Here is a 24,586-nt window from a genome sequence, read left to right as displayed (position 1 = left end):
ATCCCCTCATCTAAATCATGTAAACAGCTGGGGCCCGAGCACAGAACCTTGCGTTACCCCACTAGTCACTGCCTGCCATTCTGAAAAGTACCCATTTACTCCTACTCTTTGCTTCCTGTCTGCCAACCAGTTCTCAATCCACGTCAGCAATCCCATGTGCTTTAACTTTGCAAATTAATCTCTTGTGTGGGACCTTGTCAAAAGAATTCTGAAAGTCAAAATACACCACATCAACTGGTTCTCCCTTGTCCACTCTACTGGAAACATCCTCAAAAAATTCCAGAAGATTTGTCAAGCATGATTTCCCTTTCACAAATCCATGCTGACTTGGACATATCATGTCACCTCTTTCTAAATGCGCTGCTATGACATCCTTAATAATTGATTCCATCATTTTATCCACTACCGATGTCAGGCTGACCGGCCTATAATTCCCTGTTTTCTCTCTCCCTCCTTTTTTAAAAAGTGTGGTTACATTGGCTACCCTCCACTCCATAGGAACTGATCTCGAGTCTATGGAATGTTGGAAAATGATTGTCAATGCATCTGCTATTTCCAAGGCCACCTCCTTAAGTACTCTGGGATGCAGATCATCAGACCCTGGGGATTTATCAACCTTTAATCCCAACAATTTCCCCAACACAATTTCCCAATTAATAAGGATTTCCCTCAGTTCCTCCTTCTTACTAGACCCTCTGACCACTTTTATATCTGGAAGGTTGTTTGTGTCCTCCTTAGTGAATACCGAACCAAAGTACTTGTTCAGTTGGTCTGCCATTTCTTTGTTCCCAGTTATGACTTCCCCTGATTCTGACTGCAGGGGATCTACTTTTGTCTTTGCTAACCTTTTTCTCTTTACATATCTATAGAAGCTTTTGCAGTTCATTTTAATGTTCCCTGCAAGCTTCCTCTCGTACTCTACTTTCCCTGCCCTATCAAACGCTTTGTCCTCCTCTGCTGAGTTCTAAATTTCTCCCAGTCCCCTGGTTCGCTGCTATTTCTGGCCAATTTGTGTGCCACTTCCTTGGCTTTAATACTATCCCTGATTTCCCTTGATAGCCACGGTTGAGCCACCTTCCCTTTTTTATTTTTATGCCAGACAGGGATGTACAATTTTTGTAGTTCATCCATGCGATCTCTAAATGTCTGCCATTGCCCATCCACTGTCAACCCCTTAAGTATCATTCGCCAATCTATCCTAGCCAATTCACGCCTCATGCCTTCAAAGTTACCCTTCTTTAAGTTCTGGACCATGGTCTCTGAATTAACTGTTTCCTTCTCCATCCTAATGTAGAATTCCACCATATTATGGTCACTCTTCCCCAAGGGACCTCGCACAATGAGATTGCTAATTAATCCTCTCTCATTGCACAACACCCAGCCTAAGATGGCCTCCCCCCTAGTTGGTTCCTCGACATATTGGTCTAGAAAACCATCCCTTATGCACTCCAGGAAATCCTCCTCCACCGTATTTCTTCCAGTTTGGCTAGCCCAATCTATGTGCTATTAAAGTCACCCATGATAACTGCTGCACCTTTATTGCATGCACCCCTAATTTCCTGTTTGATGCCCTCCCCAACATCACTACTACTGTTTGGAGGTCTGTACACAACTCCCACTAGCGTTTTCTGCCCTTTGGTATTCCGTAGCTCCACCTATACCGATTCCACATCACCTAAGCTAATGTCCTTCCTTACAATTGCATTAATTTCCTCTTTAACCAGCAACGCCACCCCGCCTCCTTTTCCTTTCTGTCTATCTTTCCTAAACGTTGAATACCCTTGGATGGTGAGTTCCCAGCCTTGGTCACCCTGAAGCCATGTCCCCATGATGCCAACCACATCGTATCCGTTACCTGCTATCTGCACAGTTAATTCGTCCACCTTATTCCGAATACTCCTCGCATTGAGGCTTGCCTTTTTATTACACTTTGACCCTTTAGAATTTTGCTATAAAGTGGCCCTTTTTGTTTTTTGCCTTGGGTTTCTCTGCCCTCCACTCACTTTTACTCATCTCCTTTCTGTCTTTTGCTTCTGTCTCCATTTTGTTTCCCTCTGTCTCCCTGCATTGGTTCCCATCCCCCTGCCATATTAGTTTAACTTCTCCCCAACAGCACTAGCAAACACTCTCCCTAGGACATTGGTTCCGGTCCTTCCCAGGTGCAGACCGTCCAGTTTGTACTGATCCCACCTCCCCCAGAACCAGTTCCAATGCCCCAAGAATTTGAATCCCTCCCTGCTGCACCACTGCTCAAGCCACGTAGTCATCTGAGCTATCCTGCGATTCCTACTCTGACTAGCACGTGGCACTGGTAGCAATCCCGAGATTACTACTTTTGAGGTCCTACTTTTTAAATTTGGCTCCAAGCTCCTTAAATTCGTCTCGTAGGACCTCATCCCGTTTTTTACCTATATCGTTGCTAGATCCTGAGGCGCCTCAGAGATCCAGCGACTACCAACTAGAAGTCCAGACTAGAATTGTGGCTGAGAATGGTAAAGAGGAGATAGAGGAGCTGAAACTGTCCTCTGCTGGAAAAGGGGTTGCACGCACCCCGTTTCTAGTGTTTTTATCACCATGGTGGATGAGGTGGCCTCTTGAGCGAAATTCCGCTCTTTGGCCTTTTTTTTCAGCGGACCGGAAGTCGCTCATAATGGGAGCGGATGTGTGGCGGTAAGCACACTAGAGGGGAAGTTGGGTGTGGTACTGGCTGAAAAAAGCAGATTTTGGCACCACCCGGTGGGAGGAAGATTTTCTCGGCGGAATTTAGCCGTCGGGGAGGGAACATCGACGGTGCACTCTCTGATGATGCACTTAGGATGGATTGGCAGCAGTGGAGGGTGGTCACCACCGGGATACCACAGGAGCAGAATTTTTATAATGGCGGCCATTACACGAAAAGTCGGCGGTCATTGCACTCCACAGCATGGCCACAGATTTCCGGTGGTAACAGGCCTTAAGGAAAGGGGCAATTTCGGCCCCAGTAAGTTGTCTTTCAAATATTTTAAATGTTGCAAATTGGCTGGCAGGGAGCAGGTTAAATTGTTTCCCAGGGAAGGAAGGTAACACCCCTACTGGTCAGCCGCTGTGTTACTGCAATTTATGCTCTCTTTGGCAACTGTTGACCTTGGCGTCCCACTTGCTGCTTTATCTTCCAACAGCATTTGGAGACATGGGCCACGATTTCTTCACACACGGCGGGATCGATCCGGCAGGGGTTGGTGGCGTGTTGAATGCCCGCTCCCGACTCGAGCTCGCTCTTTCTCTTGAATCATCCGATGATTGGGCTTGTTAAGCTCGCCCTGCGGGTTTCCCGGCCAATTAAGAGGAAGCCGGTCTGATGACTTAATTTGATGACATCATCAGCGGGTTTCCTTAAAGGAACCGTACCTACAATGATTTTGACAGTTTTTGGTGTCACTGTTCTGCAGCATTGAGGTGCTGCAAACACTGAGAAGTGGTGCACGGCTGCAGCCAGACTCTCTTATGACGCCCTCCAGATGCTTATCAACAGAGTCACAGCACGCCGGAAGGTCCTCGTCCCTTCCCATGGGCAGAAGGGAACACCAGCGCAGCCTGGTTGCACATTACACAGGAGGGCACAAGCAGGGATGCCATCAGGAGGACCAGGCCTCAGTGGCGCAAACCCTTCAATGATCTCAGTGGATCACAAAACATTGCTACAAAGCCACACTGAACCTCATCCTGCTGTGCCAATCTTCACATCCCCATCATTCTGCTTTCTCTACTCTACCCCTGCACGTCCTTACTCACACCAGCTTACATTGTACCTCCACCCATCCCTCTCTATCTACATTATCAGTTCCCCATTTCACTAGCTACCCCTCACACTCGCCCTCATCCTTGTCCAATCATATCAACTAACAACACACAAGGGTAGGGACTTGGGTCCTTTCCGCCAGTGTTCATGTGTGGTTAATTTTGATGTGTTGTCAAACTTTGAAATCTTTATTTTCAGCACTTTACATTCATGGACAGATTTGTGGGCACCTTTGGAAGTGGCTTAGTGAGTTGTAGTGAATGTTGAGACATAAGGATACCCCCCACAATGGTGATGAGTTTGAAAGGAATGGGTTGGACATTGCAGGGATGCTTTATGGACCTGGTGTGGGGTGGTGCCAACCTGGCGCATCATGTGGCAGTCAGGGTGTACAATGTGAAGTGAAGTAAAATTGGCCATGGTGAAGCCATCACTGGCCTCCTGGGCAGCACTGTGGTCGGGTGCTGATGCCTTGTGGCCTGTGCAGCATCAGGTGATTGCGGAGAAGGTTGGTGTTGCTGTTGGTGATGCTGGTGTGTTTAGTGATGTTGGGGCTGATCGTGGTGGGATTCTGAGGCAGAAGGTGAGATTTATTTTTAAGGGCACTGATGCTGCTGGAATAGATAGGTAAGGTTGAGATGACAGAAGATGGTGAGAGAGGTTGCTTCAAGGAGTTGACCGTGAATAAGAGAGTTCATTGCAAACACTTCCAACCGGCATATAGCTTAAAAGTGTCTTCCAAAACTTGAAGGCATCAACTTCTGACATTGGAAAGTGAACAGCTGTGAAATGGTAGCTTTTATACCACTTCTGCAGCTGTCAACTATCGAAAATGATGGAGAGTCACTGAGACCCCGACTCCACTTATCTGGCCTGAAGCCTGAGGCATGGCAAACCCATTAAAAGGTTGGTAAAATTGTAAATGCCTGCTTTTAACCTTCTTTACCATGTAAGTACCTCTTAATTATGTAAATTACCTGTCCCGCCGTTTGCTGTCTGGTCTACGATCCGAACGTAGATATGACAGTTCAGAAATGTATATGAAGGTCGGTTTAGAGCGGGGTCCCGACCTGCTTCAATGGGCCATTTTGACAGCTGGCCTGCTAAACCCACACTCGCAGGGCTGGGAAGATACTGGCCGTGATGTTTTTGCAGTTTATAGGTATTTAATACAAGGTATGTGCCAATAATTTTGAGAGATCTGGTTTGAGAGAGATATTTTAATTCAATTACCCTAACAGTTATGTTTCTTGGACAGTTTTATATTGCAGATGTTTTCCTTATTGACCTTTTTCATACCACATTAGATGTTTAAATTGTAGTCCATTAAATTAAGGTAGTCTTTTTTTAAAGAAAATCTTTTCATTCAATATTTTATTCAAACTGCCCCATTAAATATTTCAGTATGGAATATTTGAATAGATCTCGTAAAGAAAATGGTAATCTATACAGAGTTTAGTGCTTTATTAAGTACACTTGTGGAACAAGTTCTCAGTTAACACAATTGCATTAGTTGTTTTCTATGAGGTGCAAAGTTGTGAAATTCCACGTGATTTTGGGTTGTTGCAAGGTATAAAATTGTTTCATTCCTGACTTTCAAAATGCACCAAAAATGCTTGTGAAATTGACATATGCTAAATAGCAGTTGTGTTTTCACTGCCTGCAGGTGATCGTCTGATATCTGTAAATGGAGTCAGTTTGGAAGGTGTTACCCATGACGGAGCAGTTGAAATTTTACAAAATGCCTCTGAAGATGTGACCCTGGTGGTCTCTCAGCCTAAAGAGAAACTTTATAGAGGAACTGAACTTTCTTCAGGTACTAATTCTGCATTTCAAGATATAAAAACCGAGATATGATGCTACATGTGTTCAGTGCACCACAATGCAATCTAGCATGACCACCTTAAAATTTCTGCTTCCCCCGGAAAAAAAAACGTGTTTTTTAATCTCCAAAACTTTGAGCTTTGTCAATACTTGCTTCTCAATTACTTGGAAGAGTCACGAGAGACTGTGTGAGCCACCAGCTTTTCTTACTTCATCTCTTCTGCCTGTTGGAGGTCAGAACAAATTCGGCAGCTACACAAAATCGACCTTTCAGTTGATAATATCCAGTAACTTCCATGTTTTGAATTAATCCCTCAGGATAGAATTCATGTTGGAAATAAGGCTTGGTCAAAACAAGGTTTTGGACAGCTGCCAGCATCAGGATTTTCAGCCAGTGGGAGGTGAGGTTTGAGTGCGACAAGTTACCAGGTGTTGAAGTTCTTGTGATCCTAGTCTCGCCCACACCACTGAATCACCACTCGAGCCTAACAAAAGCAATACATGTAGCTGCTATGGCTCAGTAAGTAAAGGATGACTAGGATCAGACTCTATCCATAGTCAATCTCTAACATATGCTAATTGTCAAGAAGTGCCATTATTTTTGGGGACTAACTATTTGTACTGCATTTTTTTTGACAGGTGTCTATCAAGCCCTGCCCCCCCACAGCCCGTATTGAATTTTTTTGACCGACAGGCGACAAGCCCCTTGTCAAGCTCTGCCCCCCCCCCCCCCCACCCACCACTCCTGGCCCGAATCATTCCATGCATGTGGTGCGAGCAGCAGGACCTGAGGCCCCGACTCTCTCTTGCCCCCCCCGCCCCCCCACCCCAGGCCCGATGGCGGCGGGAGGGGGAGGTGGGGGGGCCGATGGCGACTGGTCTGGGCCCAATGGCGAGAGAGAAGTGGGACTCTGCGACTGACCATGCCTCCCGCTGAGCCCCGGCGGTGGGGAGAGAGCCTGGGGGAGGATGAGAGAGTGAGCCTGGGGGGCAAGTGAGAGGCGGTGGGGTGGGTGGGGAAAGAGAGAGGCGCTGGGGGGGCGGTAGCGGTAGCGGTAGAGGGGGGAGGAAAGAGAAAGGCTGGGGAGTGGGGGTGGGGGGGGGAGGAAAGAGAGAGGCTGGGGGGGCGGGCGGGGGGAGAGGAAAGAGAGGCGGGGGTTGGGAAGGAGGAAAGAGAGAGGGGGGGGAATGAAGAAAAGAGAGAGAGGCTGGGGGGGGGAGGAAAGAGAGAGGCTGGGGGGCGGGGGGTGGAGAGGAGGAAAGGGAGGGGGGTGGGGAGGAAAGAGAGGCGGGGGTTGGGAAGGAGGAAAGAGAGAGGGGGGGGAATGAAGAAAAGAGAGAGAGGCTGGGGGGGGGAGGAAAGAGAGAGGCTGGGGGGAGGGGGGTGGAGAGGAGGAAAGGGAGGGGGGTGGGGAGGAAAGAGAGGCGGGGGGAGGAAAGAGAGAGGCGGGGAGGGAAGGAAGAAGAGAGAGACGGGGGAGGGGAGGAAAGAGAGAGAGGCGGGGGAGGGGAGGAAAGAGAGAGAGGCGGGGGAGGGGAGGAAAGAGAGAGAGGCGGGGGAGGGGAGGAAAGAGAGAGAGGCGGGGTGAGGGGAGGAAAGAGAGAGAGGCGGGGTGAGGGGAGGAAAGAGAGAGAGGCGGGGTGAGGGGAGGAAAAAGAGAGAGGCGGGGGGAAGGAAGAAAAGAGAGAGGCTGGGGGGGGTAAGGAAAAAGAGAGTGCTGGGGGTGGGGGGGAAGGAAAGAGAGAGGCTGGGGAGAGGAGATGGGGCATGGGAGGGGGGGAGAAAGAGAGAGGGGATGGACGCGAGAAAGAGAGAGAGGCTGGGGAGTGGGGGGGGGGAGAAAGAGAGGAGATGGGGAGTGGGAGGGGGGGGAGTGGGAGGGGGGGGAGAAAGAGAGAGGGGCTGGGTGGTGGGGGGGATGGGGAGAAAGAGTGAGAGGCTGGGGGGAGGGGAAGAAATTGAGAGGGGCTGTGGGGGGTGGATAGAGAGAGAGAGAGGCTGGGGGGGTGGGAAGAGAGAGAGGCTGGGTGGGGCAGGGGGGGAAGAGAGGGTGGAGGGGAAAAAGAGAGAGGCTGGGGGTGAAGGGGAAAGAGAGCGGCTGGCAGGGGGTAAGAGAGAGGCCTGGGGTGGGGTTGAAGAGAGAGGCTGGGGGTGGGAGGGAGAGAGATAGAGAGGCTGGTGGGGAGGGTGGAGAGGGCCTGAGGGGGTGGGGGAGAGAGAGAGGCTGAGGGGGTGGGGGTGAAAGAGAGAGAAGCTGAGGCTGGTGGGGGGAGAAATTGGAGGGGAGAGAGGGAACTCTGGGAAGCTGGATCACATTCTTCCAACCCCCTACAAGGGACATCATTGGAGTATGTACTTGGACTGGGGTAAGGCACTTTGGCTGGGGGAGGGATGTACTTGGACTGGGGTACAGTACTTTGGCTGGCCTTTGGTTTCTTCTGGGGGAGCTCTGTCGCTTCAGGAAGTCAAAGTGGATCGAGTTACAATTTGCAAAGTCAGTGAAACCTTGGGATGGGCGGTTCTATTGATACATTCCTGTGAAACTTCAGGGTGTGGCTTATCCTCCAAGGGGACAAATCCGAAACAAAGGGTGGAACATGGTAGCCATGTGGTTGTACAAATAAATGCGTCCTTATTTTTGCTGTAGAGAAGAATGTCACACCTATGTAATTGAGGAGACACTGTTGAATAGCATTGACCCAAATTTCCAGTGACTGCGATTCTAGCACGTACACTGGGATTGTGCCCACTGGGGCTCTCCAGCATTGACGCCACCAATGCAGGTGGGATCAAGGGAGGACACTTTTAATTTCCATGGTACATCTTGGGGGGGCCCCCATATTTTCAGGGACCCAATTTGATGAGATTTTATGTAGAACACTAGGTAACAGTCCAGTGACGGTATAAACTATACATATCTTTTATTCACTGTGCAAGAAAATCGAGACAAAATAGATTTTGCATCCAGTAAATACCTTGAAGTAAATAGCTGTTTTTTTTAAATGAAATTTGTCAGGAGCTGTGTACCTTCATACAGTATTATACTAGCAATTGAAGATTTTACAAAAATATTGTTAAGTCATCATCATAGGCAGTCCCTCGAAACGAGGATGACTTGCTTCCACGCCAAAAAGGGATGAGTTCACAGGTGTTTCAATGAAGGACCTAATATTCCGGATCCCGAACTACATCTTGAAGGGTGGAAGATGCCTGTGCTTGGATTTTTTTAACGTGTGGTGGCCGTTGCTAAGTAAACTTACTATGATACCAAGCTGCTATATTGTATATAATCCTGAGTGTACCTACAGATTCTATCTACCTGCGGCTGTCTAGATGACGTGATGGGCTCAGTACCAAATTTATCACTTCAGCTAACCTAAAAACAGGATGGAGTAAAGCATAACAGGGAATTGATTTCCTAATTATAAAATAAAATTAAAAAAGCACACTTCTTACCTCCTTTAGAAATAATAATTTTTCACATGTATTTAAAAAATAGCCTTGATTTTATGAAGCTCTGTGCAAAGCCTAGCTGGTGGTGGGAGCAGGTCTGAAAATTGGTGACCCAATCTTGTGCAAGTACAACCCACTAATCATATTACTCATTGGAATAAATCTAACCCAGCCAATTAATAGCCTATCGGCTTCTTCCTGATTATGAGTAAAATGATGGAAGGAGTTATCAATAGTGCCATTAAAGGACACCTACTCACCAATCATCATCATCATCATCATCATAGGCAGTCCCTCGGAATTGAGGAAGACTTGCTTCCACTCCTAAAGTGAGTCCTTTGGTGGCTGAACAGTTCAATGCAAGAGCCAGAGACCCTGTCACAGGTGGGACAGACATTTGTCGGGGGAAGGCAGGGGGTGAGAATGATTTGTCGCACGTTCTTTCCTGTGCCTGTGCCTGACCTCTTCACGCTCGCGGCGTTGAGATTTGAAGAGCTCAACGCCCTCCCGGATGCACTTTCTCCACCTAGGGCGATCTTCAGCCAGGGACTCCCAGGTGTCAGTGGTGATGTCGCACTTTACCAGGGAGGCTTTGAGGATATCCTTGTAACGTTTCCACTGCCCACCTTTGGCTCGTTTGCCGTGAAGGAGCTCCACATAGAGCAATTTCTTAGGGAGTCTCGTGTCTGGCATGCGAACTATGTGGCCTGCCTAGTGAAGCTGATCGAGTGTGGTCAGTGCTTCAATGCTGGGAATGTTAGCCTGGGCGAGGACACTGATGTTGGTGTGCCTGTCCTCCCAGGGGATTTGCAGGATCTTGCGGAGACATCGCTGGTGAAATATCTCCAGCGACTTGAGCTGTCTTCTGTACATCGTCCATGCCTCTGATACATACAGGAGGGCGAGTATTACTACAGCCCTGTAGACCATGAGCTTGGTGGTAGATTTGAGGGCCTGGTCTTCGAACACTCTTTTCCTCAGGCTGCTAGAGGCGATGTTGAATCTCCGCATCAATGTCTGCCTTTGTTGATAAAAGGCTCCCGAGGTATGGGAAATGGTCCACATTGTCGAGGGCCGCGCCGTGAATCTTAATGACTGGGGGGCAGTGCTGTGCGGTGAGGACAGGCTGGTGGGGGATCTTTGCCTTACGGATGTTAAGCATAAGGCCCATGCTTTCATATGCCTCGGTCAATACATCGACTATATCCTGGAGTTCAGCCTCAGAATGTGCGCAGACTCAGGCGTCGTCCGCGTACTACAACTCAACGATAGAGGTTGGGGTGATCTTGGACCTGGCCTGAAGGCGGCGCAGGTTAAACAGCTTCCCATTGGTTCTGTAGTTTAGTTCCATTCCAGCTGGAAGCTTGTTAACTGTGAAGTGGAGCATGGCAGCGAGGAAGATTGAGAAGAGGGTTGGAGTGATGACGCAGCCCTGTTTGACCCCGGTCCGGACGTGGATTGGATCTGTCATCGAACCGCTGGTAAGGATCACGACCTGCATGTCGTCGTGGGACAGGCGAAGGATGGTGCCAAACTTTTGGGGGTATCCAAAACGGAGGAGGACGTTCCATAAGCCCTTACAGTAGACAGTGTCAAAGGCCTTTGTAAGATCGAAAAAGGCCATGTATAAACATAGAAACATAGAAAATAGGTGCAGGAGTAGGCCATTCAGCCCTTCGAGCCTGCACCACCATTCAATAAGACCATGGCTGATCATTCCCTCAGTACCCGTTTCCTGCTTTCTCTCCATACCCCTTGAACCCCTTAGCCGTAAGGACCATATCTAACTCCCTCTTGAATATATCCAATGAACTGGCATCAACAACTCTCTGCGGCAGGGAATTCCACAGGTTAACAACTCTGAGTGAAGAAGTTTCTCCTCATCTCAGTTCTAAATGGCCTACCCCTTATTCCTAAGACTGTGTCCCCTGGTTCTGGACTTCCCCAACATTGGGAACATTCTACCTGCATCTAACCTGTCCCGTCCCGTCAGAATCTTGTATGTTTCTATGAGATCCCCTCTCATTCTTCTAAACTCCAATGTATAAAGGCCCAGTTGATCCAGTCTCTCCTCATTTGTCAGTCCTGCCATCCCGGGAATCAGTCTGGTGAACCTTCGCTGCACTCCCTCAATAGCAAGAACGTCCTTCCTCAGATTAGGAGACCAAAACTGAACACAATATTCCAGGTGAGGACTCACTAAGGCCCTGTACAACTGCAGTAAGACCTCCCTGCTCCTATACTCAAATCCCCGAGCTATGAAGGCCAGCATACCATTTGCCGCCTTCACTGCCTGCTGTACCTGTATGCCAACTTTCAATGACTGATGAACCATGATACCCTGGTCTTGTTGCACCTCCCCTTTTCCTAATCTGCCCCCATTCAGATAATATTCTGTCTTCGCGTTTTTGCACCCAAAGTGGATAACCTCACATTTATCCACATAATACTGCATCTGCCATGCATTTGCCCACTCACCTAACCTGTCCAAGTCACCCTACAGCCTCCTAAAGTCCCCCTCACAACTCTCACCGCCACCCAGTTTAGTGTCATCTGCAAACTTGGAGATATTACACTCAATTCCTTCATCCAAATCATTGATGTATATTGTAAAGAGCTAGGGTCCCAGCACTGAGCCCTATGGCACTCCACTAGTCACTGCCTGCTATTCTGAAAAGGACCCGTTTATCCCGACTCTCTGCTTCCTGTCTGCCAACCAGTTCTCTACCCATGTCAGTATATTACCCCCAATACCATGTGCTTTGATTTTGCACACCAATCTCTTGTGTGGGACCTTGTCAAAAGCCTTTTGAAAGTCCAAATACACCACATCCACTGGTTCTCTCTTGTCCACTCTACTAGTTACATCCTCAAAAATTTTTCGAAGTTTTGTCAAGCATGATTTCCCCTTCATAAATCCATGCTGTCTTAGAAACATAGAAACATAGAAAATAGGTGCAGGAGTAGGCCATTCGGCCCTTCTAGCCTGCACCGCCATTCAATGAGTTCATGGCTGAACATTCAACTTCAGTACCCCATTCCTGCTTTCTCGCCATACCCCTTGATCCCCCTAGTAGTAAGGACCTCATCTAACTCCTTTTTGAATATATTTAGTGAATTGGCCTCAACAACTTTCTGTGGTAGAGAATTCCACAGGTTCACCACTCTCTGGGTGAAGAAGTTCCTCCGCATCTCGGTCCTAAATGGCTTACCCCTTATCCTTAGACTGTGACCTCTGGTTCTGGACTTCCCCAACATTGGGAACATTCTTCCTGCATCTAACCTGTCTAACCCCGTCAGAATTTTAAATGTTTCTATGAGGTCCCCTCTCATTCTTCTGAACTCCAGTGAATACAAGCCCAGTTGATCCAGTCTTTCTTGATAGGTCAGTCCCGCCATCCCGGGAATCAGTCTGGTGAACCTTCGCTGCACTCCCTCAATAGCAAGAATGTCCTTCCTCAGGTTAAGAGACCAAAACTGTACACAATACTCCAGGTGTGGCCTCACCAATGCCCTGTACAACTGTAGCAACACCTCCCTGCCCCTGTACTCAAATCCCCTTGCTATGAAGGCCAACATGCCATTTGCTTTCTTAACCGCCTGCTGCACCTGCATGCCAACCTTCAATGACTGATGTACCATGACACCCAGGTCTCTTTGCACCTCCCCTTTTCCTAATCTGTCACCATTCAGATAATAGTCTGTCTCTCTGTTTTTACCACCAAAGTGGATAACCTCACATCCTGTCACTGCTTTCCAAATGCGCTGCTATTTCATCCTTAATAATTGATTCCAACATTTTCCCCGCTACTGATGTCAGGCTAACCGGTCTATAATTACCCGCTTACTCTCTCCCTCCCTTTTTTTAAAAAGTGGTGTTACATTAGCTACCCTCCAGTCCATAGGAACTGATCCAGAGCCGATAGACGGTTGGAAAATGATCACCAATGCATCTACTTTTTATAGGGCTGGGGCTGCTCCCTGCATTTTTCCTGCAGCTGTCGTGCTGTAAAGATCATGTTCGTTGTGCCCCGTAGGGGACAAAATCCGCATTCACCAATAACCTGCTTACCGATGCTCAGTTCAGGTACTGACAAGAATGCAAGGACTGAATGTCAGTAGAGGCGAGAGCCGTTCAATTCAAGTCAGCATTCAACTGAGAATGGCACTAAGGTGCCCTAGTTAAACTGAGGCCAATGGGTGAGAACAGCACTTTTTGCTGTTACTATAGGTTTGCTCATACCATGTTTGCGCTGACTCTTATTTCTCAAAAACCAGGGCTAATGGAATAATTGCCCATTAGCCTGCCTAAGCTCTGTTGTGGAGAAAGTAACCAAACAGTCATTTTAAAGGGAAGGCAAGTCTAGAGGGAGTACTTTAGATTCAAAGTGCTTTATTTGTTAACATTGTTACAGAGGGAAAATTATATTGCTTAAGTTTCTTAGCATTTGAGTAGGACAGCAAAGTGGGCAATACATATTGTGGTGTATAACTAGCTGCACAGTATCCAACTGATTTTAACTAGCTGAAATCTGCATTAACCGAGTGATAACTGTCTCAAAATGGTATTGGTAGGCTTGTCCATTTAGACATCATGGGTCTGAATTTGTGTTTGGAGGCTTACCGCGTGGGCGGATACCTCTGAAACCGCAATAAATCTACGAACCTACCTGATGGTCCTGGATCCATGGAGGCTCTCACTCCTGGACCTCTACGTGTAGGCCTGCTTAGAGGCCCATGTATCCCTTCCATTCCTCAAAAATCCCCACAGCTCCTCTCTCACTGATCTGAACTAACCTCTGCAGCTTGAAAATGTTAAGTGAGGTCCTTCTCTTTGCGCATGTGCGGGGTCACCCTTGAGCCCAAAATCGCGAGAGAATGGCCGCGCATATGCAGAGAAGCATTTCCGGCCATTTTCTACAGAGGTTCTGCTTCCCTTTTTAAAGGTTAGGTGATTGCCAACTTTTCTCCCGTTTTGGCCACCCGCTCGAGTCCGCTATCGCTAGGCTTTGCAGCCACCGACAGCGAGGACCCGAAAACCTCGGGAGTGCGCTCCAGCGGTATCCGCTAACGATCAGGCGCCAGCGTTGAGTGAAATTTCTAGCCCTATGTTTACATTGTCTTCATAAACAGTACAGTTAAATGCTTCAAACAATATGTCTAATTATTTTTTATTATTGTCAAGCATCGCCCCCGAATAAAAAAGGAGCAAGGAGCCAGTCGAGGAGTCCTTGTCTTAATTTAGGAAGACGGGACTGTGAAGAAGTGTCATCTTCAGAAGAACATAATCGATCACGAGGTCACCAGAGAACTCATCCAATTGGAGCCACAGTTCCATCTGAAGAAAAACGAAGAGGAAGTACGAGCTCCCAGGACTCTCGAACTGAAAGTGCCGGCCTTTCACAAAGTCAAGTGAATGGTTTCCACAGAAATCGGACTGTCTCTAGAACACCACAGTGCACTAATTATGAAGAAGTCTCTGCTCTTATGGCATCGAGGCAGGATATGATCCAAACTGTTCAAGACAGCTCGGGACATTTAATCAGCATTAATGTCGAAACACCTAAAGAAATAGATTGCTCTGACCGAGGTGACTCTGACATGGATGAAGCAACATATTCCAGCAGTCAAGAGCAACAAAGCCCTAAAAAGGTGAATGTGATTTTTCTCATCTTTGGCCAATTTGGCTCCTTCTCGAGCTCCTTTGTGTCTGTATGGAAACAACATATTGCAATAGTTTCTATATAATAACTGAATAGTTTCAATATAATGTTAGCTGAAGTAGTGCCAAAAAATGGTCTTTCCATTATTTCTTTTCCATTTGACTATTCAATTTGATTTTCTTTCAGGTCATAACGTACGTTAAAATTGTAATTAAATCTTTTGTTTGTTTGTATGCATAGTTGTTTCATCTGTGTATCAATACCAGATCCATTAGCCTTCCTGAACCAAAGATTCTTCCATTTATTTTGTTCTTATTTCTGCGAGAATCTGTTACTTTACCCTGCTAGCAATAGAACTACTTTAGAAAAGTTAGCATAGATTTAACAAATGTTAATTGACAAACCCCTTGGGCCCACTAACCTCTGTGCCTCAATTCCTGATGTGTGTTTCTGGCATGCAAAACCAGAAACTCTACTGTACAAAATCATATTCAGCATCGTTTCAGAGTTAAAGACAGAATAATTCTGCCAGAGCCCATAGCTTCCAGACTAAAGCTGTACTTTAACCAACCCAAACAAACAGTGCTTGGAATCTGTCCTATCTGAATTCAGGCTACAGCATTGTGTATTTTAATGTTTCTGTTTGCGTTAGCCATTTTCCCCCTTCCTCTTCTGCGGGCTCAAGTCCAATTAAACGGATGCTTATAATTCATTGTAAGGCGACATATGGGTGCTGGCAGACTGTTTAAGGTGGAGAGGCAGTACTGCTGATTCTGTTCTTACTTTATATGCACTTCCAGTAAAGGTCACTGTCTAGCAACTACGAGCAGGAACCCTAGACAATATTTTCAATCCTGTGCCTTAGTTTATAGCACTCTTGCCTATGGTAAGTCAGAAGATGTTGGACTTGATATATAGAAGCTCCTAAAAGAATTCTCCCAGTGTCCTGGCCAACATTCCTTGCTGAAATCAACACTGTCAGAAATGATTGACTAGTCATTAATCTCCTTCACTTCTTGTGCATAAATTGGCCTAATTTGTCTGTACTTTTAAAGTAATCTATTGGTTGTTAGATGCTTTGGGACATCCTGAGTGCATGATAATGAAGTTCCTTCTACTTTCTCTCTCCATAACATGAAGGCACTGAAGCCAATTGTAGTCACCTTTCTTCTGCCCTGGCTTTTATTAGCTAACTCCGCATGGACCATTGATCAAGGCTGGAACTTTCCTGATCTTTTATTTGAGATAAATTTGCTGAGTCACTAAGGGAGTTTTTCATCTGTGAATTGCAATACATAGCTATTGAAATCAATTCCACTATTTCATGCTATCATGTAGTAGTGTATAACATAGCACTATTTTTGTCAACAGTGTATTAAAATTGGAGTTTTCTCCTAGAATCTATGGCAAGAATATTTTTACAGTAGCTGCCAGTTGCCATTTTTCATTGGTAATATACTTTTAAAAAATGAATTAGAAAGGGCAATAGTAATATCTAATTGTAGAAATTCAGTACTAAACCTCATTATGCCTTTAACTGTGTTATGTTTTGTCAGCTATATGTTAAATTAATTTATTTTGCTACAGTATTTATAAAATAGAGCATGGCTCAAAACATTGGAACAGTAACATTTATGAAGTAAAATAGCATGTCTCTATACAATTCATAAAACAGGGATTAAGTCCAATTATACTTTCAATATTGCTGCTTAAACTATTTTTAACTTTGCTTGCATATAGGATTCTGCAGCAGATAAGACAAAAAGAAGAGCTTTTTCTGATACCAAACACAGCACTGTGCTAAAGCCAGGAGACATTTTTGAAGTGGAATTGTCAAAAATAGAGAACAGCTTGGGCATAAGTGTCACGGTACTGTTTGGCAAGGTTTTCAACTTTCTCTTTTTCTACATTAGTGACATTTTAGCGTATATAGAATTTAGATTCAATGGGACCAATTTTCAGAAATCACAGGTCAATTTGGGCGGATGCATTTGTGTCACAAATCATTTATGATATTCTTCCCTCTGCAAACCAATTTGAAACCTACAGCAGCCGATTTTCCTGGACTTCCATTGCCCAGGAACGGAATGGACAAGGGCACCCAAAGTGCGCTCAGCCTGCCTAGGTCTCAGAGGACTTAAATTTGGTGGGTCAAGTCACACCATTAGCACAGTATGCCCTCTGAGGGTCCTTGCACTGGTAAACAGGCAGAAACAGAAATGCAGTTGCAAACTTGAAAGGCGTGCTGCTGTGGGACTAGCTGTCAGACTTTGGGCCACCTGTTAGAAAATAACAGCCAGAAGGCCTTTCAGGCTCAAATAGCTAGGTTGAGAGGCTACAAGTGAAAGGGAGTACTTGCCTTTCCTTGACTTGTTATCTGATCTCTCAGACCCTTCAATCTGTGAAAGTCTGAAGAGCAAACACGATCACCAGCTCCTTCAGCTGTCCCATCTGTGTGCCCATCCAGAGCAATGACAAGAAAGTGAAGCAGCAGGGTTAGCATCACCATCGCTGGTCTCTCTTCCGTGGCAGCACTTCGCTTGTGTCTGGTGCAGGCCCAGTTCTGCTTCTTTAGGAAGCCCAGCAATCCTGAGGCACTTTATAGTGGATGGCAGACCTAGCGCCATGGGGCTATACTCCAAGTTCTTGTCTTTAGCATCCCAGAGAGTACTGATGGGAAACTCTGCCACACAATTTTCAAAGATGCAAAAGTTATTTTTCTAGAAACCCACCTTGGTTGGAGGGACATAATGGGGTAGAAATTCATCTTGAGCAACATCACATCGGGTGTCCGTTATCAATGGCACCAAATATTATGATAGCAATGGAACTGATTATTGGGTGGGTGTATAATGGATTGCTATCCGATACTGCCTTACTTGCACTACTGCTCAAGCTGATTTATGATCACGATGTTAGCTGTAGCTATTCCACCATCAGCATCTCCAGCACCTCCAGTGAAGACTTTTGAACCTTGTTGCCTTTTTACTTCTCTTGTGTTCAAAAGGATTTGCCTAATTCACTGCTCTCCATCTACATGCACTCAAAGAAGGGGTTAAAGTTGTGAAACAACTTCTTGTGTATTTTATAATAGATAATTTTGACTTTACATTGTATCTATATTTGTCATCAACTATATTGGTCATCATCTAAGGAAATTTATAAGTGCTCCAAAATAGCTTGCTTTGAAGGTTTTGCAAATTGGTCATGTTGCAATGCAGCTTTTTACTCAAGACTGAAAAATTCAATCTTGAGAAGTGGAACATTGTGAAAATATATTGTTTTGTCAAACCAATGCAAGTTATTATCAAAGCATTCCAATTAGTAACTAAAATCCTTCACACGGAATCTGTCAAAGCAGTTATTACTGTAAATCGCCTTTTGTTTCTGTAAGTTTATATTTTCTTACTCTGCTTGGCCTTGTACCATGCTGAGGAGGTCAGGTAAAACCTGCTCCCAGATTGACTTTTTTGCGCTCGCTCTCTCTCGCTCTTGACTTTTAACTTTCTCTTTGTCGTACTAGTGATAATCCTTAAGTTTATGCCACTTTTTACCGATTCACCTATAGCTAGAAATTATCTTTCACTATTGACCCTTTCAAAAACTTTCCAATTTTGAAAACCTTTCTTAAAACTTCTCTGTTCCTGTGGGAAAAATCTACAATTTTTCATGCCTTTATAACTATAACATCTCATTCCGTATAGCATCTCTTTCCCAAAGTAATTTTAATGAATCTTGAGTGTACTATTTCCATGGCTCTAATTTACTTCCTGGTCGAGCTGCAACAGTATCTTCTATAAATACAACATTACTTGTTTGGTTTTATATTTAGTTACCCTATGTTTAAAAAAAAACAGTTTTCAATATTCCTTTTAGGATGGATTATTTTACCTTCACTCCCACCTTTTAACGATCTTTAGGCTGGATTTTCGGTTCTACTCATTTCGGGGCAGTAATGGCGGCGGGCGGTAAAGTTTGCACCCAGGAACAGTTTGCGCCTCAGTCAACAAAATTCATCAGCTGGGCCCTGAGTGTGGGGCAGAGCACTAAGGAAGGCATTACACACCCCTCTCGGGGTGCTAGGCTGGCTGAGCATAGGAAAATCCCGAGGTAAACAGCCGGCCTCAGAGCGCTGTAAGAAAGGCCTGGGGGGGCAACTCAAAAAAAACACCAAAAACATTCCCAATAAATAACTCGCCACCACACCATAAATTGCAAAAAAATTAAAATAATAAACAATCGCAGTTACCTGAGGTTGACATTATTTACCTCACTGCAGCCGCTACAGCTTGGACTGCCTGCTTTCACAGGTGGTCCCAGCAGGGCGCTCTACGGAGCACGATGGGTCGGGCGACAGTCAAAAATCGAGCCAGGGGTGTTGCACACAGCTCGCCTCTTCCGGGTGGTGATGCTCCGCGCCCTGTCAAAACCAGCACCAAATGTCCCAGCGGGGAGCTGCATGCTGGTCGCCCGCCCGGATGTGCTTACCACCACCATTGCTGCCCCTCCGAGGTGCTAACAGGGGCGGCAGAAGGCTGAAAATCCAGTCCTTTGTATCTGCACACTTCAATCTCTGTTGTTTCCTCTACTCAGGATCCTAATTAGCATTTAGGGGAAATTTTGTTTTGCTATTCTTTTTCCCAAAATGGCAACATTACAATTCTCTGCAGTGACTGCAAGTGCTATCTCTCTGTCCACTGTGCTAACCTATGTTTTCCTGCATGCTTTCTCACAATTTGACTTTAGGTAACAAGAAACTGTAAAACCATAATTTAAAATTAAATAAAAAGATTTTGCTGTGTAAATGTGTTTTTGCAGATTAGTCATCTTTCTGCAGATATTTTCCATGATATGAATTTGTATTTTTCTCTAGGGTGGTATAAACACAAGTGTGAGACATGGTGGCATTTATGTGAAGGGCATAATACCAGATGGAGCAGCTGAGGCGGATGGACGTATTAGGAAAGGTAAGTTGTCCATATTGCTGCTGAAATGGCAGTATATTTGATGGCATTTATTTTAAGTTACTTTTCCACAAATTGTAATTTGTAGTATAACTACATAAGAACATAAGAATTAGGAGCAGGAGTAGGACATATGGCCCCTTGAGCCTGCTCCACTATTCAATAAGATCATGGTTCATCTTAGACCTCAACTCCTCCTTCCTGCCGATCCCCATATCCCCTGATTCCCCTAGAGTCCAAAAATGTATCTATCTCAGCCTTGAATTTAATCAACGATTCAGCATCCGCAGCCCTTTGTGGTAGAGAATTCCAAATATTCACAACCCTCTGAGTGAAGAAATTCCTCCTCATCTCAGTCTTAAATGGCCGACCCCTTATCCTCAGACTGTGCCGCCTAGTTCTAGACTCTCCAGCCAGAGGAAACAACCTCTCAGCATCTACCCTGTCAATCCCTCTTAGAATCTTGTATGTTTCAAGGAGATCACCTCTCATTCTTAACTCCAGAGAGAATAGGCCCAATCTACTCAATCTTTCCTCATAGGACAATCCTCTCATAACAGGGATCAATCTAGTAAACTTTCGTTCCACTGCCTCCAATGAAATTATATCCTTCCTCAGATAAGGAGACCAAAACTATGCACAGTACTCCAGGTGCATTCTCATCAAAGCCCTGTACAATTTTAGTAAGACCACTTTACTCTTGTACTTCAACCCCCTTGCAATAAAGAGCAACATGTCATTTGCCTTCCTAATTGCTTGTTATATCTGTATGTGAACTTTCTGTGTTTCCTGTACGAGGACACCTAAATCTCTCTGAACACCAACATTTAATAATTTCTCGTCATTTAAAAAATATTCTGTTTTTCTATTCTTCCCACCAAAGTGAATAAGCTCACATTTCCCCACATTATACTCCCACCTGCCACTTTATTGCCACTCACTCAGCCTGTCTGTATTCCTTTGCAGGCTCTTTGTGTCCTTCCCGCCTAGCTTTGTATCGTCAGGAAACTTGGATACATTGCACTCGGTCCCTTCATCCAAGTAATTAATATAGATTGTAAATAGCTGAGGCCCAAGCACTAATCCTTGCGGCACCCCACTAGGGTGCCTGCCAACCAGAGAATGACCCGTTTATCCCTACTCTATTTTTTGTCTGTTAACCAATCCACTATCCATGCTAATATATTACCTCCAAACCTAATGTTTTATGTGGCGCCTTAACGAATGCCTTTTGGAAATCCGACTATACTACATCCACTGGTTCCCCTTTATCCATCCTGCTAGTTACATCCTCAAAAAGCTCTAATAAATTTGCTAAACACGATTTCCCTTTCATAAAACCATGTTGAATCTGCCTAATCATGTTATGATTTTCTCAGTTCCTTGTTACCACTTCCTTAATAATGGATTCCAGCATTTCCCAATGACTGACCTGTTGTTCCCTATTTTCTCTCTTCCTCCTTTCTTGAATAGCGGGGTTGCATTTGCCACCTTCCAATCTGCTGGAATCGTTCTAGAATCTAGGGAATTTTGGAAGATCGCAACCAATGCATCCACTATCTCTGCAGCCACCTTTTTTACAACCCTAGGATGTAGGCCATCAGGTCCAGGGGATTTGTCGGCTTTTAGCCCCATTAGTTTCTCAAGTACTTTTTCTCTACTGATACTAATGACTCTTATTAGCCCCTTGGTTCCTCACTATTTTTGGTTTGTTTTTTGTGTCTTGTACTGTGAAGACAGGTACCTGTGCAAAATATATGTTTAATGTCTCTGCCATTTCCTTGATTCTAGTTCTTACATTAAAACATTTCCTGTGGTTGTATCAAACAAATGGGACAATATTATATAGAGAAGTTGAAGTAATCATATAATTTCAGAGTATGTGCTTGCGCATAAATAATAGGCTATCTCCATGCTAATCATTTAAATGTATTGTTTGCTGTGACTTTTGTTTAAGGCAATCGTAGAGGTACATGCTTGATTTAAAAAAAAAAAATACTTAGTTAATGTAGCATTCTGTTTCATATAGACTGAAATAGTATGTGTAACTAATAAAATGACGGATTTATATAGCACCTTTCATAACCTCAGGATGCCCCAAAGCGCTTTACAGCCAGTGAAGTACTTTTTGAAGTGTAGTCACTGTTGTAATGTAGGAAACGCGGCAGCCAATTTGCACACAGCCAGCTCCCACAAACAGCAATGTGATAATGACCAGATAATCTGGTTTTTTTTAAGATGTTGATTGAGGGATAAATATTGGCCAGGACACCAGAGATAACACCCTGGCTCTTTGAAATAGTGCCATGGGATCTTTTACGTACACATAAGAGAGCAGACGGGGCCACAGCTTATCAACTTATCCGAAAGACAGAACATCCGACAGTGCAACACTCCCTCAGTCCTGCACTGCAGTGTCAGTCTAGATTTTTGTGCTCAGTGCTTAAGCTCTAGAGTGAGACATGAACCCACAGCCTTCTGACTCAGAGGTGAGGGTGCAACCCACTGAGCCACGGCTGACACTGGAACATTTGATTTCAATAAATCTGGTGTCTTATCAGTGTCCACCATTGCTCAGTGATTGTAGACTCGCCTCTAAGTCAGAAGGTCATGAGTTCGTGCCCCACTCCTGAGACTTGAGCACATAATCTAGGCTGCCACTTCAATGCAGTAATGAGGGAGTATTGCACTGTTGTAGAATCATAGAAGTTTACAGCAGAGAAGGAGGCCATTTCGGCCCATCGTGTCCGTGCCGGCCATCAAGAGGATATCCAGCCTAATCCCACTTTCCAGCTTTAGGTCCGTAACCCTGCAGGTTACGGCATTTCAGATGCACATCCAAGTACTTTTTAAATGTGGTGAGGGTTTCTGTCTCTACCACTACTTCAGGCAGTGAGTTCCAGACACGCACAATCTTCTGTGTGAAGAAATTTCCGCTCACATCCCCTCTAAACCTTCTACCAATTACTTTAAATTTATACCCCTTGGTTGTTGACCTCTATGCTAAAGGAAATAGGCCCTTGCTATCCACTATATCTAGACCCCTCAATTTTACACCTTAATGAGGTCTCCCCTCAGCCGCCTCTCTTCCAAGGAAAACAAACCCAGCCTATCCAATCTGTCCTCATAGCTATGATTCTCCACTCCCGGCAACATCCTCGTAAATCCTCTCTGTAACCTCTCCAGTGTAATGTCGAAATCTCGACCTCCGAAAAGAATGACTCCGACACTTACAGCTCCGGTAGAAGTTTCTTTAATTTACTTGCTAGCAAGGGGCAGGTTACACTCAGACAAGGGCTAAGTGAACACCTCCTAAATGGTTCAGTTTAACAAGATATTTATACAGTAAAAGCCAAGTTATGGCCTCTCCCTGTGTATTGCTCTGTCTCACAGTCAGTGAATACAGATAAAGAGTTAATTACTATATCCTGGTCCTGACATGGTATCCAGATATTTCCTTTTGTCAGGGTTATCAGTTGGCCAGCCGGCAATTACTCCATGAGTCATAGGTAATGGGCTATCACCTGTCTTGTATTGTGTCAGGAAAGTTCAATTTCCTGGTCAGTTTATCTGTTTGCATCAAATGGATGAGGTCTCTGCAAGAGATAATGGCTAGAAGATAAGGGTGGGGTGACATGGAACTTCTGTAGTGTAGACAATAGGAAAGCACCATGGGGGGGTACTTGTCTCAGCATGACTTGTCTCCTAGCTGTCTGATGGCCATCAGCCATCTCAAACCAGGTTTAGCTGTTTATGCAAGCTGACTGCTAAAATGCAGAAAGTTCTGGAAGGGCCAGGACTCCATTTTGATATATATATATTGCAAAGGGCACACAAATACCGTATGGTATCAGCTTAGATAAAAATACATTTCCACAGTAATCACGTCCTTCCTGTAATGCAGTGACCAGAACTGCACGCAGTACTCCAGCTGTCGCTTAACCAGTGTTTTATGCAGTTCAGAAATAACCCCCCCGCCCTTGTATTCTATACCTCGGCTAATAAAGGCAAGCATTCTGTATGCCGCCTTAACCACCTTATCTACCCGGCCTGCTACCTTCAAGGATCTGTGGACATGCATTCCAAGGTCCCTTTGTTCCTCTACACTTCTTTCAGATGAGATGTTAAACCGAGGCCCAGTATGCCCTCATGTGAACGTAAAAGATCCTATGGCACTATTACAAAGAAGAGCAGCGCAGTTCTCCCCAGTATCCTGGCCAATATTTATCCCTTTGTTCTTTCTATCTTTTTGTTCTTTATGCTGAGTAAGTGAGTTTCAAATGTTCAGGTTCTTCTCTTCCCCTCCAAAATTATTCAGCAAAATTCAGTAGGTTCTAAAATTATTTATTTTTCTTTTTATACGAAGAACTTTATATTAAGTTAATTTAAAATATTTTCAATGTATCTGTGTGCCTCAACTTGACATCGGTTGTAGAGATGACAGCCCTAATTCAAAGACAGGGCAAAGAGTGGGTGTGTCACCTGTATGATGCTTGAATTTGGGGCAAAACCCAGTTGGGATTCTACCCCAATTCATTTTGGCTGCCATTTTCTGGTATGGGGAGAGCATGGATAGCTTCTATCCACCCTCCCCTCTTCCCACAACATCAAGTGGCATGCCTGGGAGTGTTCCCAAGCTACCCCAGAAATGCCACTTATTATGCTCTTCTAATGTCTCACCAACTGAGAGCTGGCATGAGTTCTGTTGAAACCGTCTTTAAAAATCCCCAAATCTTTACCAAGCAAATCCTTACAACTGATTTAGGACAAGGCTTAAGTCTGCCTTTGCTAATGTTATGCCAGCCTTACAGGAATTTTGGGACAATGATTCTAGTGTCATTTATCTTTTAAATGGAAAATCATTTAGCTTCGGCACCAGTTCAACAGTCACGCCTTGCCATAT

At 45.1% G+C, this 24,586-nt stretch overlaps 1 protein-coding gene across 1 annotated transcript in view; it reads left to right on the top strand.

Moving 5' to 3' along the window:
• The window catches only part of ptpn13 (protein tyrosine phosphatase non-receptor type 13), a 361,948-nt gene that overhangs the window by 231,470 nt on the left and 105,892 nt on the right, over window positions 1-24,586 (top strand). The window contains exons 23-26 of the mRNA XM_070871054.1: window positions 5,445-5,594; window positions 14,242-14,708; window positions 16,460-16,588; window positions 19,593-19,686. Of these exons, the coding sequence (XP_070727155.1) occupies window positions 5,445-5,594; window positions 14,242-14,708; window positions 16,460-16,588; window positions 19,593-19,686 (840 nt within the window). The remainder of the gene's footprint in view (window positions 1-5,444; window positions 5,595-14,241; window positions 14,709-16,459; window positions 16,589-19,592; window positions 19,687-24,586) is intronic.

This window comes from Pristiophorus japonicus, chromosome 2, assembly GCF_044704955.1.
Source record: "Pristiophorus japonicus isolate sPriJap1 chromosome 2, sPriJap1.hap1, whole genome shotgun sequence".
Classification (NCBI taxonomy): Eukaryota; Metazoa; Chordata; class Chondrichthyes; family Pristiophoridae; genus Pristiophorus; species Pristiophorus japonicus.
Note: the sequence above shows the minus strand (reverse complement) of the source record. Positions and strands in the feature narration are given on the sequence as shown.